Source organism: Rhipicephalus microplus, chromosome 2 (genome assembly GCF_043290135.1).
Source record: "Rhipicephalus microplus isolate Deutch F79 chromosome 2, USDA_Rmic, whole genome shotgun sequence".
Classification (NCBI taxonomy): domain Eukaryota; kingdom Metazoa; phylum Arthropoda; class Arachnida; order Ixodida; family Ixodidae; genus Rhipicephalus; species Rhipicephalus microplus.
This window is the reverse complement of record NC_134701.1, coordinates 287,500,401-287,517,976: the sequence shown is the minus strand read 5'-3', so window position 1 is coordinate 287,517,976 and position 17,576 is coordinate 287,500,401. Positions and strand designations below refer to the sequence as shown.

Sequence of the window (17,576 nt, the reverse complement as noted above, 5' to 3'; positions counted from 1 at the left end):
TTTCGCGACCCCTTTAGATTGAATTTGCGTACAGTACAACCGTCGTTGCGTGGTGTGACGTCAGATAAAAGTTGAGCCTTATCAGGGGTGATAAGAGCCCCATCGTTTTCGACTGCTTTTCGACATGCATTGCGGGAAAGCCACAGCATCAGGGGAAGCTTTTGCTCGAGGGCTATAAACGTACAACATAAACGTACAACATATATATACTTCGTTGCATAGTGTGAGGTTAGACCGTGGCCTCCGAGATTGCGGGCGCGCGGCGTGGTTCTCTCCGGCCGTCCCAATCGCCGCGCTCTCCAGCAAAACCAGCGAGTCTCGCCTCACGCGCCCAGCTACCGCTTGAGGGCGCGTTTAATGTGGATTCCTCGATCGGTGGAGACCACAGCAGAACGCAGAGCACGCGGAACTTGAGCGTGCGTATGTTCGTTTTTTCTCGCGTGCGAGCAAAATTTACTGATAAATCTTCTGGCTGCACTGCAGGTGAGTATTTTTTTCTGTTAGTGATTTTATTTTGGTCCATTCGGCGAATTGAATCATGTCAACGGCTGAATGTTTTCTAAATACATTGCAGGGAGGTATTATTTCGTCTTTGACAGAGGCATTCTAGCATTCTCTTTTTCTGGAGACGCGTATAGGAGTGAAAACTTGGCTAATTATCGTCGTTGAATTACATTGCCCTCATATCATTAGTGATCGTTTTACTATTTAACCGCGTACCAATATTTATACATTACTTTTATAAAGCTTTGGCCTTTAATATGTGCATGGTTGAGCGCCCATCTTTTTTTTTTCGTTTGGTTTCAGAAACAGCGGGCACATGCAGGCAGTCTGGTAACATGAGCCAACATTTTTGGGCGCGTAAGCAGGCAATATGCTATCAGACATAAAAGACGGAAAAGTTTTTCTTTCCACCATGCTGTCAGAGCTTGTGCTTAGTTCGGCGTGTTGTTTTCTTCGGTACAGTGCCACGTCAGCGAGGCATCGCTCACTTTTGCGTGGTTGTTTCTTGTTATTTTTTCTGCGCTGTTTACTGATGTGGCATTTCAGAGCTCGACTAGCTCACATAATATGTCGAGAGCCGTTCCTGTGACTGCCGACTGCTTTCGCTGGCGCATGGCCAGCGTGCCCTCGCCTCTGGTGACGGTGAACACGACACGCTAAGTAACGAGACGCTGTACTCTACGGGTGCCAAAGCTATATTTTCAAAGCTGCTGTCTCGCTGCAGTGGTTTTCAACGAATGGGCAATGTGAGTTTTCGAACTCTTATGCTATTGTGTTAGTTAACAGTTGCCTCACAATTGCCTCGGTGAAGTTTCTTGTGCATATATCAAGTACGTCGTTTGGTTAATAAAACATTCTTGCTACCACAATCTTCGTTTTTTGTTTCTTTTCTCTCTCACATGTAATTAGCGAGACACAATTAAGGCGCAGTAAGATTGCGTATAGCACGTATAATGCCAATAGTTAGAAAAAATTTCATTTCACGCCATGTAGGGCAAATGCGCGACGTCGCTACCACTTCTGGTCGTGATATCATAATTTATTTTTTTTTATTTACTCTTAGTTGTCCCCTCCTCACGTAGATGGCGACAGTGGCAACAAGCCGCGGACTACTGGAACCATGAGCTTCTATGGAAGTTACGCTAACAGTTTACACATACTTTGCTGTACGCTTATATTAGAGTCTCCCAAGCTGAAGCTTCCCCTGACGAGTTGGCTTTCTCACAATGATTTTCAAAAAGCAGCCAAAAAATTTTGGGCCCTTATCATCACTTATAAGGCTCAAACTTTTGTCTGACGTCAAACCGTGCAATGAAGGATGTACTGTACGTTCATATTAAAGTATTTGGAGTTGTAGCTTCTCCTGTTGCATTGGCTTTCCCGCAACTGATGTAAAAAAAAAAGCAGCCGAAAAATTTGGGGCCCTTATTAACCCCGGATAAGGCTCAATTTTTGTCTGACGTCACACCACGCAACGAAGATTATACTGTAATTTATATTAGAGCCTACCAAGCGTAAGCTTTCTCTGATGCGTTGGCTTTTCCGCAATGCATGTCAAAAAAGCGGCCAAAAAAGTTGAAGCCCTTATCACCCCTGATAAGGCTCAACTTTGGTCTGACGTCACACCGCGCAACGGAGCTTATATTGTACGTTTATATTAGTGTCTCCTGAGCTGAGGCTTTCCCAATGCGTTGGCTTTCTCGCAATGAATGTCAAAAGGCAGCCAAAAAAGTTCAGGCCCTTATCACCCCTGATAAGACTCATCATTTGTCTGACATCACACCGTGCAACAAATAATGTAGTGTATGTTTATATTAGAGTATCCCGAGCTGCAGCTTCCCCCGATGCGTTGGCTTTCCCCCAAATCATGTAAAAAACCGGCCAAAAAAGTAAAGGCCCTTATCACACCGGATAAGGATCAACTTTTGTCTGACGTCACACTGTGCGACGAAGGATGTCGTGTACGTTTACGTTAGAGTATCCCGAGCTGAAGCTTCCCCAAAAGCGTTGGCTTTCCCCCAATGCATGTCAAGAAAGCAGTCGTAAAAGTAGAAGCCCTTATCACACCTGATAAGGCTCAACTTTGGTCTGACGCCACACTGTACAACGAGGGACGTAGCGTACCTTTATACTTGAGTCTCTCGAGCTGAAGCTTCCCCTGATGCGTTGGCTTTCCCGCAATGAATGTCAAAAAAGCAGCCGAAAAAGTTGAGGCCCTTATCACCCCTGATAAGGCTCGACTTTTGTTTGACATCACACATTGATGCGGTGGACCTAATATTCCATTTGTTCGTTTCGCATATGTCGCGAACGGCTAAAAAAATATGATGACGTCAGACAAAAGTTGAACCTTATCAGGCATGATAAGGGCCTCAACTTTTTTTACTGCAATTTTGACAAGAATTATGAGAAAGCAAACACATCAGGGGAAGGTTCATTCCTGCAGGCTCTAATATAAATGCACAGTATTTCCGTCGTTGCAAGTTGTGACGTCAGACAAAAGTTGCACCTTATCAGCGGCGATAAGAGCTCCAACTTTTTCTACCGCTTTTCGACAAGCATTGCGGGGAAGCAAATGCATCAGAGGAAGCTTCAGCTCGGGATGCTCCAACATAAACGCACAGTATATCCTTCGTTGCAAGTTGTGGCGTCAGACAAAACTTGAGCCTTATCAGGGGTGATAAGAGCCCCAACTTTTTTTACAGCTTTTTGACCAGCGTTGCGGGAAAGTCAAAGCATCAGGGGAAGCTTCTGCTCGGGAGGCTCTTACGCGCGCAGGAGGTCCGTCTTTGCACAGTGTGACGTCACACTGAAGTTGAGCCGCTATAACAGAGTTTATCACAATAGATTTCACGCTTGTTAATCACCTCGTGCCTGTTGTTTGTAAATTTGGGACACCTCTTACATATTTACCTGCACTGTATTACCGTTTTTCTTACTCTACTATAAAGATTGATTAATGGCTTGATTGACTTGCACTACTCAAAAAGGACACAGTGAGCGGAGCTTCTACATACGTCAATGGCATAGAAGCCGCCTCGATGATTAAAGGTGTCTGTCCACCCATCTATCTATCTCTCTGCCACGTAATACAAATCGCACTGAAGAAACCTACATGGAAAACAAAATAAAACTTGTAGGCTGTGTTGAGTTTCGAAAATACTGGCTCATGCTCCAAAGGCGAGAGCATTCACTATCTCTGAACCTTGTGAATGCACCATAAAGAAATTCGCGTATAAAATTAGGACAAACCAGCAAGGCTGCACTGGGTTCAACAAGGGTACAAGAATAACGACAGCAAAACAAACATGTCATAATCATTCAAATACGTGCATTTTGAACAGGACAAAGTGAATAACTTTATTACAATAGGCCATGGAACAATAGCATCGCGACCTCATGTAATGACCTTGATCTTAACACATATATTCGCATATTCGGTTCTTCATTTTACGAGCACACTTGCCGTGGGTTTTCCTCACATACACCATGGAAAATCATTGCGCTATTTCTTTTATTATAAAACCGTCGCAACGAACACCTTAGTGCGAAAACAAAGTCATCATTCATCTTAGTTGGCTGCATATCATCTTAGTTGGCTGCATATCTCCATTTGCTTGTGGAATTTACAACGTGAACAAAGCCTTTACAATTATCGTTAAGATCATCGTGATTAACACACAACGTGATTCAAGCACATTTTTCAAACTTACACAACGTGACTCGGACTGTTGCTCGGTTTTAACTTTATTTACCTTCGCCACAAGTAGAGTGGTGTTTCGGTATAATCCGTGGTATCACAGCTCACATCATGTCACCAGCACGGCTACGACGACTAGACTTATTGAGTATGACACGATGCGTCTACAGAATTGCACCTCTACCACTTCCAACTGCGTGTTAGCCAAAGTCCACATCATATTACGTGCCTTCGAAGGCTCACAGTACGGGCATCGGCTGACGCTTTGCAAAGAAGACGATGCAGAAACGAGCTAAATCAGACACTTGTTCTACCTGTTTTACGAGTGCTTACAAGCAGCTTCTAACGTGATCCAGTCCGATTGCAAGTGATCTTTACCACTGTGAGTGCAGTGTATCGTCACAGTGCTCCTTAGTTAATATTTTTCTGAGGCCTGCGATTCCAAATGAGTGCGTTCAGGAAATTCACAGCATAGGCATAGAGTTTATCTTAACGATGCTTGCGAAGCGGCTGTATGACATTGTCCCACATAAATCCGTGAACAGGAGAATAGTGGGGCATCCATAACCGACATCACTGTATAGAAGCAGAACTCGCTGTTAGAACACAGGGAGCCTAAATTATAAAACCAGCACTCTACGAAAAGCACGTCACGTGGTTTACCGTGAACCACGCTGGAAGTGATGGACGTCAGTTCCTTGAAACGTTTGCTGCTGGGCTCGGTCATTACCGAAGCGTGACTTTGAGTTCTGTGCGGCAACGTACACACACTTTTAGGAGTGAATACAGACTAGATGCAATGTCTTCGAGTGAGTGTCCATAGAGGCTGTATTCTTCTCTGTTCGATGCGAAAAACGGTTCGCAACAGATCCGCGTAAACAGGAGTGCGAACGGGTGTTTCAATGCAAGGGCCACGGCATGCCACTGAAGTCCACCGGTCCACCAAGTCCAGCGTCCGCTTCCAGCAAGCTCATGATGACCGCCATGGCCACCTCGTAGTTTCCTTCACTGTTGCCCTGACTTCCGGCAGTTAGGAAGTCCCGACTCGCGAAGCTGTTCACCATGTCCAGATCTAGGATGAAGAAGCAGAACGTGAAACTACAGGCAAGATCTTTTACTGAGGTAAGTATACGCGAGTGGATCACAGTTTTATTTGAGCGAGAAATTGTTGATACACTTGTTTCACGTATTTGCTATTGGATATTTCTTGTACTGTTAGAATTATTCGTGACCCTTTAACAAACTTGTCGGGTTCCAGGATGTAAGTAACGCGTCGTTCAAAACAATAGGAATTAAAGAAAACTATCACCTCTGTTTTGGAAGCGAAACAACCGCATGTTTGCAGATGGCCGTGTTATTTACCGTTCAGTAACCAACACTGATGACCATACATTTATTCAGCATGACCTTAACAACATAAAAACATGGTGTAATCATTGGCTAATGAAACTAAATCCTAATAAATATAAGGCTGTTTCGTATTCTCGCCACCGTAACACCCTTACGTTCACCTATTCAATCGCTAATATCCTATTAGAATGAGTTCAGTCATTCAAATACCTCGGTGTCACCTTGTCTCATGACCTCTCTTGGCGTCATCACACCACTAACACCATTTCAGCTGCTAATAAATCACTAGGATATCTTAGACGACACTTACGTACTCCATCACATGTAACTCCATACTCCATCGCATGTAAAAGTGCTTGCTTATAAATCATTAGTCAGATAAAAGCTCGAATATGCATATTCCATCTGGAGCCCCTCCCCCCCCCCCCCAAAAAAAATATATCATAAATGAACTTGAATCAATTCAAAATCGGCCTGCCAGGTTTTCCTCTGCATATTCATATGATATCAGCATCTCATTTTTGAAGGCAGAATCAGCATTGGAAACGCTTGCTTTTCGTCAACAGATTACCGGCCTCTCTCTTTTTCATATGTTGTATTTCATATGTCATCGCACTGGTCATCTGCTTTAAGTCGCACTACCACGTACCCGCACCCAACGCCTCCTGAAAAAATTGGCCCCGTATCTGCATGTATTCTGCAAATGTCGTCGAAAGACGATAGTCTTGCGTGTGGAGAGAGTGAACAAGACATTTATTTGATGTTCTGCGCAAGAAAATCGGTGAATGGTATTCTGGAGGTGCTGCGTTAGAGTGCCTCGAGCGTGCAGTGGAGATAAACGAGCGCTTCAAATCACGTCACACGTGAGACATAAGCGCCATCTGGCAAATGTCTTGAAAAATAGAGTGCGCGGCGCGCGCGCCTGTCTCGGAGGCGATAAGGTGTAGAACGCAAGGCGACGGGTAGGTGCCACCACCGTCTCGTTTTAGCAAAGCGTTGGAAGCACTCGTCTTTCCGTGCAAGCTTTGCATGGTCAGCGCACCGTGATAAGCGCTACGGTCCTTAAAATTATTTATTTATACATTTTCTAGTAAAAGGCTAACATACAAAATATAAACGTGTTGTTATGGTGCCCCAGACATGCGCAATAATAGCTTTTTAATTGACAATCGCCCAAAAATGAACGCTCTACCTTGAGCAACATAAATGGGCGCTGCGGATAGAATTGGCCGTTTCAAGTCCCCAAAGCCGTTAAGAGTAAGCAAACAGACAGACAGACAGACCAAAATTTTTGCGTCGAACGTCCCCAAGAAAGAGTATCGTCTTTAAAAATTATGCCTGGAACGTGAGCCGCGAACGCGCTGCCCTACCCTCTGATTTTACCCTCCTCCTTTGGTACGAAGGCGAGCGTGTCCGACGGCCACCCCCTGCGAATACAGCAATGCTCTCACAGTTGCCTCCGAGCAGCCGTGAGGTCACGTGACAGAGCGGTACGGAGACAAGCGGTCTCACGTGGCCGTCGGTCGCATCACAAGGCAGGAGGCATGGCCTCCGAGATTACGTGATGGCAGGAGGCTCCCAATTCAAAAAAGAGCGACGTTCCAGGCATAGTTTTTCTAGGAGGCGTTGCCGCAGCACAACATTCGAAGCCTCTTTTTTTATACGAGCAGCAACAGGTTGGAACAGCCTCCTCACGCCATTTCTGCCGCGATTAACCCATCTACGTTTTCCGAAGCCATTAAAAACATCATTGTATAGTTTTATTAAACACCACCTCTTATGTAATACCCCTGAAGGGGGACTTTAAGGATATGAAGTGAAGTTGCCACCGTGGGAGCTGTAGAGAATGATGTTATTACACGTCGGGTAAAGAGTCTTTGTTCGACCAGTTTTTTTCTTTTCGGCTATTACTAATAATACTTCTTAGGGTTTAACGTCCCAAAACCGTCATATGATTATGAGAGACACCGTAGTGATGGGGTCCAGAAATTTCGACCACCCGGGGTTCTTTGAGCCTAAATCTAAGCACACGGGCCTCAAGCATTTCCGCCTCCATCGAAAATGCGGCCGCCACGGCCGGGATTCGATCCCGCGACCTGCGGGTCAGCAGCCGAGTGCCTCAGCCGTTAGACCACCGTGGTGGGTTTTTTAGTTATTACTGTACGTCTACCCAAGGCCTAATTATTCTTGGCATGTGACCATGTTTGTAAATAATAAAACACTGAAGCGTGATGGCTTAATTGAGAAAGTCGGCACAAGTTCTATTTCTGGTGTCATGGTGCACTCACCGATGGCTAAACTCAAGTCATCACAGACTGCGCGTACTAATTCCAGTTGCTTTTCAGTATTAGTAACTGATCACGACACCGCATCGAAAACTGGCTTCATTTGGACATAGTGCGAAGACCAGCATTACGCCAACTTCGCACGTATGGTGCTGTCTTAAAATGTGCTGTCCCAGAAAATATAAGCACATGTAGTCTCTAACCTACTGCCCTCCAAAAATTAAAACCTAATTTGGTTATCCCGGTTAGCAGGTTGAGAACATTTCAAATGAACATTCACGCAATGGTGTGTGCTCTTATTTTCTTCCCAACCTGAGACAAAATGATTGCGCTTGACCAAGCACTGCAGGCGATTGAATAGCTTCATGCATTGGTTTTAGACTTCAGCAGAATAAAACGTCATTGTGCACTTCTAAGCAGCCGTTACCTATTTTTGACTGCAATTCGCCGGTGCATATCATTCGCCAGTGCATATCAATTCGCCAGCGCAGCAACTATTGCACAATTTCTGTAATAGTTGCTGCGCTTCCTACCAAGATGGATTCGTACCAATTGGCCCGATACAATCGTTTATTGAGTTACATAACTCCAGCGCATGGTACCTAACCACAATTGACGTTAACCCGACGTGACGGCTATATCAAAGTAGTACATATGTAATGTTTATAAAATTGGGTAGGCAGCACTGCAAACAATATTGAGGTTTCACGAAGATTAGCGTCTATTTGAAAAGCTGTTCCGAGACCTGGCGTAGCTCGGTGGTAAAATGCTTCATTTTCCCGCAGAATGCTTGGGTTGGATTCCAGCTGGGACCCTGACATTTATTGTTTGCATTCGTTGGGTCGATTTTGACGAGGTCGGGTATTATATCAAAGCTCGCGTGTTATGATTGCCCATGTGTGTTCTCGTCGTTCCTGGTTAAATTCCAAGTGTCAATCACCTGTGGAACATACCCGCACACCAGCGGCACATACCCGCCCATGGGCATGTGCCACTGTCTGGCGGGAAGTGTTTGACGACGCACACGACGGGATGGTGATATTATTCATGTCACCAGCGCGTCATATTCGTCAAACCATCTTACCCTCCCACGCTAATTTTGCTTCACACCAAGTTAAGGGGGTGACCATGAGAGCACCCAAACGTAAGTAGATAGATAGATAGATAGATAGATAGATAGATAGATAGATAGATAGATAGATAGATAGATAGATAGATAGATAGATAGATAGATAGATAGATAGATAGATAGATAGATAGATAGATAGATAGATAGATAGATAGATAGATAGATAGATAGATAGATAGATAGATAGATAGATAGATAGATAGATAGATAGATAGATAGATAGATAGATAGATAGATAGACAGATAGACAGATAGATAGATAGATAGATAGATAGATAGACAGACAGACAGACAGACAGACAGACAGACAGACAGACAGACAGACAGACAGACAGACAGACAGACAGACAGACAGACAGACAGATAGATAGATAGATAGATAGATAGATAGATAGATAGATAGATAGATAGATAGATAGATAGATAGATAGATAGATAGATAGATAGATAGATAGATAGATAGATAGATAGATAGATAGATAGATAGATAGATAGATAGATAGATAGATAGATAGATAGATAGATAGATAGATAGATAGATAGATAGATAGATAGATAGATAGATAGATAGATAGATAGATAGATAGATAGATAGATAGATAGATAGATAGATAGATAGATAGATAGATAGATAGATAGATAGATAGATAGATAGATAGATAGATACGCTCAAAGTCGCCAAAGTTCACTAAGAAATGAGTCGCATTTAAGAAGAGTTGAGGAAATAATAAACGCAAGTCAATGTGTATTCACGAACATACTGACCTTGTTCATGTCGAGCGTCACACTCCAAGATCAAATAAATGTAACAGGCTGCCTAAAGAAACAAGATGTTTGAAGCGCTTACTTCAAATGGGAGACGGCATGACGACGACAATAAAGTACAGCGCTTGTTCAAAGACCAGTAGTCATGACATAAGCTTTCGGTAATGATATGGTTACTAATATCTAAATAGGCGGATTATCGCTACACAGTTGAGAGGTATTAACGAGGCTTACTTCTTGGCGTTCTCGGCCTCCAACCTTGCAGCTCCGGCATCCTCCTCTTCTCCGTCTTCCATTTCACTGAAGCAAAAAAAACGCTAAACATTAGAATTGCGTATTGCTGAGTTGACGGTAGAACATAGGCATTGGCCACCGTTCCGTTACACGACCAGTAGTGACAGAGCAGAAGAACAGCAGTACGCTTGTTTCGTTTCTTTCTGTCGTTATTGTGCAATTTTACGGTGTCCAACCCAACCGGGCAAAGCTCTCTCGCAATCAGTCGGGGCACTGAAGTCATTAGGAGCAAGCTATTAAAAAAAGACGAGTTTTCAACGAACAGTCAAAGTGGCAATGAGGGCTAGTTGGTTTCGTGCACTTGCATTCAGATTTGTAGCGCAAAACAAAAAGAAACGCTGACACACCGAAGTAGCAGTACTATAGCACCCGTTCTGTTTGTGTGTTACTTCTGCGTGTATCCGCTCCTTTCCGTTTTGCGCTACAAATATTAATGCAAGATTTCGAAGAAGCTCACGTATTAGCACGTGACACTTTTTATGATGTACGCACTCTACTTTTACAACAGAAATAACTGTTCTAGTCCTGACAGATAAGAACCACATAAACGTATACACAAATGGAATCATTGCGATTAGACGTAGTGTCACTCGTTCTCTGAAAGCAATGTTTTGATACGATCTATAAGATAGAACTGTTCTCCAGTCTGAAAATAATGCTGTAGCAGCAGTTGCAGGTCTGAAAGTATTTTGTGGTCATTACCTCTCATTCAGTGCAAGATACCATGAGGCTATCTTTCAGTTCGCAGAAACAAAAGGTATGTACTTAAGAGAGAAAGAAAAATGTGTTGGACTTTCCACTGTTCGCATGCTCAAGTATGTTGCAAAATAACCACTTCGGAATGAAGGTGTACCTCCACTTCCACAGCGTGCTCTTGGCGCTCGCCTCGCTTGAATAATGGACTCTTGAGTTTATGTTACCGCTTGTCTGAGTGTAATGTTCGACGTAATGTCACCCGCAAACCTGCGAGAAGAGCACCAAAAGTAACACCCGGGGTGACTGAACTCAACTACGTGTTCTGGGCTCAGATCCAACTTAAAGTATAATACTGACAAATGCACGGCCGCAATGTGAAACTCTCCTCACATTTACACACGAGTGGCAATCAGAGCACATGTCATTATCGAAACATGCCCGTGTGTAAACCTGGCTACGCACACATGAATGTTGAACTGAAAGCGAAACATATTCTTTGTCGTTATGTATAATCACCGCAAATTGACCGCACGAATACCATTGTTATGGAATAAAATAGCGTAACATTGCTTTAGGCATACAAACACGTCATCTGCTTTCTGAAACCAGCGTTAATAAACACTTAAGCACTGGGCATAAACGTCATACTAAGTAATCAATTGTCTGCGATACCCGTTTTCGTTTTGTTTTTGTTTTTGTTTTTTGTCCGGGAAGATACTTCCGCTCACAAGTGTTGCAGAGAGCAAAGAACTGCATATGGGGTCGAATACTCCAGAAAGGAGAGATGAAAAATCCTTGAACACGGGTGTCGCTGAAGCCGACATTTCGACAAGTGTCTTCTTCGAGGCTTCAACTGCATCCCTTAGCGTGTGCGTGTGTTTTGTCTACTCTACACCAATCAGTAAAAGCAGAAGAGGAGGAGAGGGCAAGCGTTAGAATGAGGGGGGGGGGGGTAGGACAGAAAGAAGGAAAGGACAGGGCGCCAACTCAGTTGCCCTTTCCTACCCTTCTACTTTCGTTGGGCGAGAGTGGACAAAACTACACACAGACGTGCTAAGGCATAGGCCGATGCTGCTATGAAGTAGACACTCGCTGAAACTTCGGCTCCAGAGACCCCCCGCCCCCTTTGTTTTCAAGGAATTTTTACCTCTCCAAGCATCCATGTTCCCCTGAACTTCTGCTTTATTCGGAGAAAAGAAAACGAACGTATGGGAAACCACGTGAAAGCGGCGAAGAAAGCTCCACTTTTATAAAAACTCGCCAGCATCTCCGTTGTTTCGCCATTGTGATTAGCGCAGTAGTTGCGAATATCGCACCTTTTAAACTTAACAACTTTTTGCAGCAGTTTCCAGTCTTGGAAGTTGTTCCGGACTGGCGATGCGGACTCTTCTGGCCGTAATGCCTGGCTGTTCACAGGGCGGGGGCAAGGTGGTCCCTACCTTGATGCCACCAGTGGCACAGCAACGCGGCGTTGTTCTGATGGCCAGCGAGCACGTCTATAGCCCCATCGCTGGACGTGCTCAGCTGTCCGGGGCATGGCATCAGGGTTGCGGGAGGGCACGCAACTTGGTCACTCAGGGCACCAGCAACAACCGGAGACTATTTGCTGATCCTGCTGCCGCAGTACGTGCGAATGTAGACAAGAAACCAGGTCACCGCCAAGGCTTGCAGCCTCTGATAGAATAAAATAGTCCCTAAACAGGCCCCGCAACTCTTTGCCCCAGTAGCATCCTTAAATTAGTTTATCGCCTCACGAATAAAGTGTCGCAAAAACTTTTTTTTTTGGAATTCGTAAAGCGTGAGCGCAGATACAGGGATTTGTCGCATGCTCTAAGAACTTTGTTTTCAGCAAGCGCGTTGAAAGCTACGCAGGAGGCGGAAAAGGGGATGACAAGGAGACCAGAAATTACGTATGCTCGTCAGAGCATGCCATAACTTTGAGGAATAATGGGGAAAGACGGGCTAGTTTCGGTATTAAACCTCGAGCCCTTTACTTTATTTATTACGACGCACGGCTTACCTTCAGTGCTGAGGCTTAGCTTTGGCCACTTGGCCAAAGCGGAAGATGCATCAACGTTCACCTTCAGGAACACGAACGCTCATTATCAGAGTCAAAACCGTACTCCCTCGTCGCTCATTGCCATGAATGTGGCTGCGTACCCTTCTTCAACGATGCAATGATACTATCACATCATAAAAAACCAGTTAGCAAGGGAATTGGTTGAAGCCTTCCACATCCGAAGGAAAAATGGTGAGTGTGTCAGCATGCCGCCAATTGCGCTGAGCAACGCAGAATTTATCTATCTTTCCAGCACGTGCACAAGATGATACTAATGTGCTTTTTTTTTCTTGCTTGCGGCGTGTTTGAATGCTGTTTGTTTCTTTTTGCATTTTCTGTTAAGTTGCATTTCACCTACATATCAGCTGTTCTTTCCCAAATAAATGTTAGTTGCGAGTCAACGCCTGCCTGTGTCATTTTACTTGGTCGTCGTCTCGTGTGCACTGTTCAACCAAGATGAGCCCCTAATGACGGTCACGATGAGACAAGTCGGCTTCGCCGCCTTCAGTCTCATCGCGACCGCCATTAGGGGCTCATGAAGATGGCTTCGCCACCTGAAATCGCACATTTGACGTCAATTTGCACCACGTGACAGCACTCGCCAAATAGCGGCGGAAGGAAAAAATTGCCCGCAGCTTCCCTCGGGGGAACACTGAGGAGGATGCGGACCATATAATTGGTTAACGGGGTGTTAAAGTGCGACTTACTTGGGTCGATGGCTAAATTGGTTAACGTGGTTGTGAAATGGGGTGTTAAATTGCGACTTACTTGGGTCGATGGCTAAATTGGTTAACGTGGTTGTAGGAGGGGGTGTTAAATGAGTGAACACGTACACACGTATGCGAAAGGGCGGCGCTGGTCGAAGGGACGTCGATCATTGTGTTTGTGGATTCGTTGGAATTCATTTCACCGCGACCTTGGACGTCGACGCGCCGTACAAACCAACCGACGAGCGGCAACTGAGCGAGCGAGCGCCGACCTTGAGTATATATACAGCACGACGGCGCATGCACTGTCAGCTGTTGAATGTTCTCGAAGCGTGACGCCACATGCGCGTCCACTGGAGAATCAGGAGAATTGTAGATGTCGAACGCGGTGTGTAGAGGAGTAAGGGTGCACAGATGGTGGAGGAGTGAAGCGCGCGCGGTGTGTAGAGGAGGAAGGGATGCACAGGTGGTGGAAGAGTGGGCGACGGCGCGACGGCGCATGCGCGCGCGTCAGCTGTCGAATGTTCGAGAAGCGGTGCGGACGGCGCACTACAAGGCGCGAGTATAAGATGCTCCGCATCTAAAAGGTGCGCGCAACTCTGCTACCTAAAGGTCGCATATACAGTAGCGCGACTAAAGAGCAAACCTCATAAGCGCGAAAATGCACGCGACAGCGATGAGTGACGCTATGAGCGACGAAACAGGGCGTTCGCGCGACGTGTCGCGTGCTCGTTTTCGCGCGATCGCTCGGTTCTCCAGATTTGGAAACCGTCGCTCATCGCCCGGAAGTGCTGGGCTCAAGCAGCCAATAGCGAAATACCGGAAAAGACAAAGACGACATAGGTGCACGTGACCCTACCCGAGTCACGTATGCGCAACAAGAAATAACGCAATGTTTATTACGCATGTGCATATAAAAAAGTGCTGCAAGGCAATAATAAACACTTTCCGTTTCATTACACAACAATATATCTTATTTTTAAATTGCATACCGCTCGCTACGCGGTTTTCTTGGTGCGAGTAGACGGCCTCATGCCAGCAACAGTGGAATTCGCTCGCCGAAGCCGTCGCGTGAATGAGGTTTGCCTGCGCTAGCGACTGATCGCGCGAAGACGATCTATGTCGCGTCGCTTGTCGCTGTCGCGTGCATTTTCGCGCTTATAAGGTTTGGCCCTTAAGCCTAAGGAGCCTTCATGTGCGCGCACATAAAGGATCTCTACAGGCGACGCGCTCGATCACCTGAGTGCAGCGGACGAGGCCTGAGAACACCTGCGAGGCTCCATACCGGCCAACACCAGCTAGACTACAGTATTTGGGTGGTGTTGTACCAGCTCCTCGCATTGAGCGAGGACCACGATGTTTGCGAAAAGACGCGCGTTTGAAATGTTGGTGTGTGAAGTGGTGTGAACGCCATGGTCGACGCCGCTCCAGGCACGTGCGTTTCAGCTTCTTGAGTGCTGAATATGGCGCGTCTGCCGACAGCCAAATGTGTGTTCTACACAGATGACGAGTCGCGCGCTGTGCATATAACTGGTACTGCCCACCATCAAATGGAGACAAGACGTCGTATGCGTAGGGGAAAGGGTGTCCAAGACAGCGGATGTTATGCTTCTGGGCTGGTACTAGGACGTGTGGCGTGGCTCTTCAAAAACAAAAAAAAAAACATTGTGTATATATATGTATATACAATCACACCGCAACTCTCGTGTCCCGTCTATATATGATGATGATTGAGCATATGTACAGAGGATTCACGGTTTGCAGGATTTGACCGCTTGAGGAAGCTCATTCATCATCATTCACTTCGTGGATATGCGGGCTTTTTCTTTATCCCTTCTGCAGTTAAAACAGTAAGTAAGCAGACTATCTGGGCCCCTGTTCTCTAAGAGAAATTGTGTAAGCTCACACGACGCAGGAGCAGTTTGCTTTATATTAGTAATGCACATAAATGTCTTGGGTGTGTTTTAATATTGCAGATACATTTAGTTTCAATCATGTGATGCGACTATTTTACCCAAACACTGCAAAGCGTTTTTCAATGCAAATTCAAATTACGCGCGCTGGGCGCATCGTTCGATGGTGACGCTCTGCTGGTGGCGTCATTAAAGAACCTGTATATGGTATCATATATGGTAACTCTATATGGTACAGTTATTCCTTGGCTCCTTGGCGATGTCGCAGGCATCTTTGAGGCATGACGATAGTTATAGCGCGAGAACAAAACGACGACACAGAGACAAGAAGGACACGAAAGGTCGTTTTGTTCTCGCGCTATAACTATCGTCATGCCATACCAACTAGCCCAAGCTGCCACACTTCTAAGTTACATCTTTGAGGCGTTGCTCTAGGAGTGTGGCAGCTTGGGCTAGTTGGTATGACATGGCGATAGTTATAGCGCGAGAACAAAACGACGACACAGAGGCAAGAAGGACACGAAAGAAACGAGCGCTAACTTCCAACTGAGCTTATTGCGCAGAGCACGAAAATATATAGAGGAGACAGTGACCATGTGATAAAAACCATATGTCACAAGAGCAGAACATGAGTAAGAAAAACAAACAACACAAAAACAAAGGCACTGAAAAACAGCAAAGAAAAAACCTAGAAGAAAACGAAACAGAAAGGTAAAGATAAAATAACTACCTGCCCGCACCGAAACCTTCGAGGAACCTGCGTTCCTTCTCGGACAAAGCCACGGAGGGCTTGCTCATGTTCTGCTCTTGTGCCATATGGTTTTTATCACATGGTCACTGTCTCCTCTATATATTTTCGTGCTCTGCGCAATAAACTCAGTTGGAAGTTAGCGCTCGTGTCTTTCGTGTCCTTCTTGTCTCTGTGTCGTCGTTTTGTTCTCGCGCTATAACTATCGTCGTGTTGCTCTGGGAGTCATTGCAAAAGCGCCCACCGCTCTCCCATTGGTTCGTTGTACAATGTACTAGAATCTTCTAGTACAATGTTGTTTGCCAGTTTGCTGCAAAGACGGCACACTGTTCCAGTCTAATGTAATTCTAGTACACTATTACCATGACGACCATGACCATAACCACATAACCATATGAGGCGTTTTTTTTTTTCTTCTAAAAGAGCCAAACGTGGAAACCGAAACTAGGCTAAATTTTAGTGAAACATAAAGCATGCCTAAGTATTTTAAATTTCTAGAACAGTTAAAATCTAAATGGGGTCATTCCTTATTGTAACACAAGATTGAAAAGGCAGTTTCTAATCAAAAGTGAGCCAATTGTACTCCAACTGTTTCAATCAAAGTGAGCCACATTTATTAAACCAGCACTACGCCAACAAACATGATCGAAACAACCAACATGGACCCACCCAAAATGTTTCATTTGTCGATAGTTATAGCGCGAGAACAAAACGATGACACAGAGACAAGAAGGTGTCCTTCGTGTCCTTCTTGTCTCTGTGTCGTCGTTTTGTTCTCGCGCTATAACTATCGTCATGCCATACCAATTAGTCCAAGCTGCCACACTTCTAAGCTTCATTTGTGTCTTGGTCGCTTTGTTATCGTGTTTACGTTCCACAATTAGGTTTTCTAGGGTGAGTTGGCACTTAGTGAGAGATTTTATGTTTAATGACAAAACGCGATTGTAAAGAGTAAGAGGCTGACTTGTATCTGGAGCACTTTTCAATGCCTTCATTGATGCCAGGAACAGGAAAACACTGATGACAGTCCAGATAGTGCCCCCTTTGCCAGGCAAGACCGCTCGTTCACTCTTCAAGTATGGTCGACGCATGGCCATTCGTCGCCGCACGGCAGCGACGGAAGCATAAGTATATATGATGTCAAATCAAACTCAAAATATATATATACTGCACATTTCAACCGTTTTACGCCTATTTCACGAGCTAATTCATGTCCAAATGAAATTTTTCAATCTATATGAGCCAAATACAAACTTTACTCCACAATACTGACGATCATAGTTTCATACACGGAGGAAGGAGGTTTCATACAATTATTGTATGAAACTCTATGCTGACGATAATAGCAACAGATTTGTAGTATTTAGGCGAGGGGAACATACTGGCAAAAAGTTGTACCAGCAGGCCCATCCATATTGTCAGCAGA

At 45.0% G+C, this 17,576-nt stretch overlaps 1 protein-coding gene across 1 annotated transcript; it reads right to left on the bottom strand.

Annotated features, from left to right (window-relative positions):
- Positions 1-3,888: 3,888 nt before the first annotated feature.
- LOC142781451 (basic helix-loop-helix ARNT-like protein 1) lies at positions 3,889-17,453 on the bottom strand. The gene is made up of 4 exons (XM_075882202.1): positions 17,115-17,453; positions 12,040-12,335; positions 9,968-10,033; positions 3,889-5,276 (listed from the first exon to the last, which is right to left on the bottom strand). Exons 3-4 carry the CDS (start codon positions 10,005-10,007, stop codon positions 5,104-5,106), a joined length of 213 nt encoding a protein of 70 aa, XP_075738317.1. The 5' UTR covers positions 10,008-10,033; positions 12,040-12,335; positions 17,115-17,453; the 3' UTR covers positions 3,889-5,103.
- Positions 17,454-17,576: the final 123 nt, after the last annotated feature.

Bases quoted from the DNA above. Each gene is read 5' to 3' on its own strand.
- LOC142781451 (XM_075882202.1), bottom strand. From the start codon at position 10,007: ATGCCGGAGCTGCAAGGTTGGAGGCCGAGAACGCCAAGAA. The intron at 5,277-9,967 runs GTAAGCCTCGTT...TCTTCATCCTAG, and splicing joins GAGGCCGAGAACGCCAAGAA to ATCTGGACATGGTGAACAGC.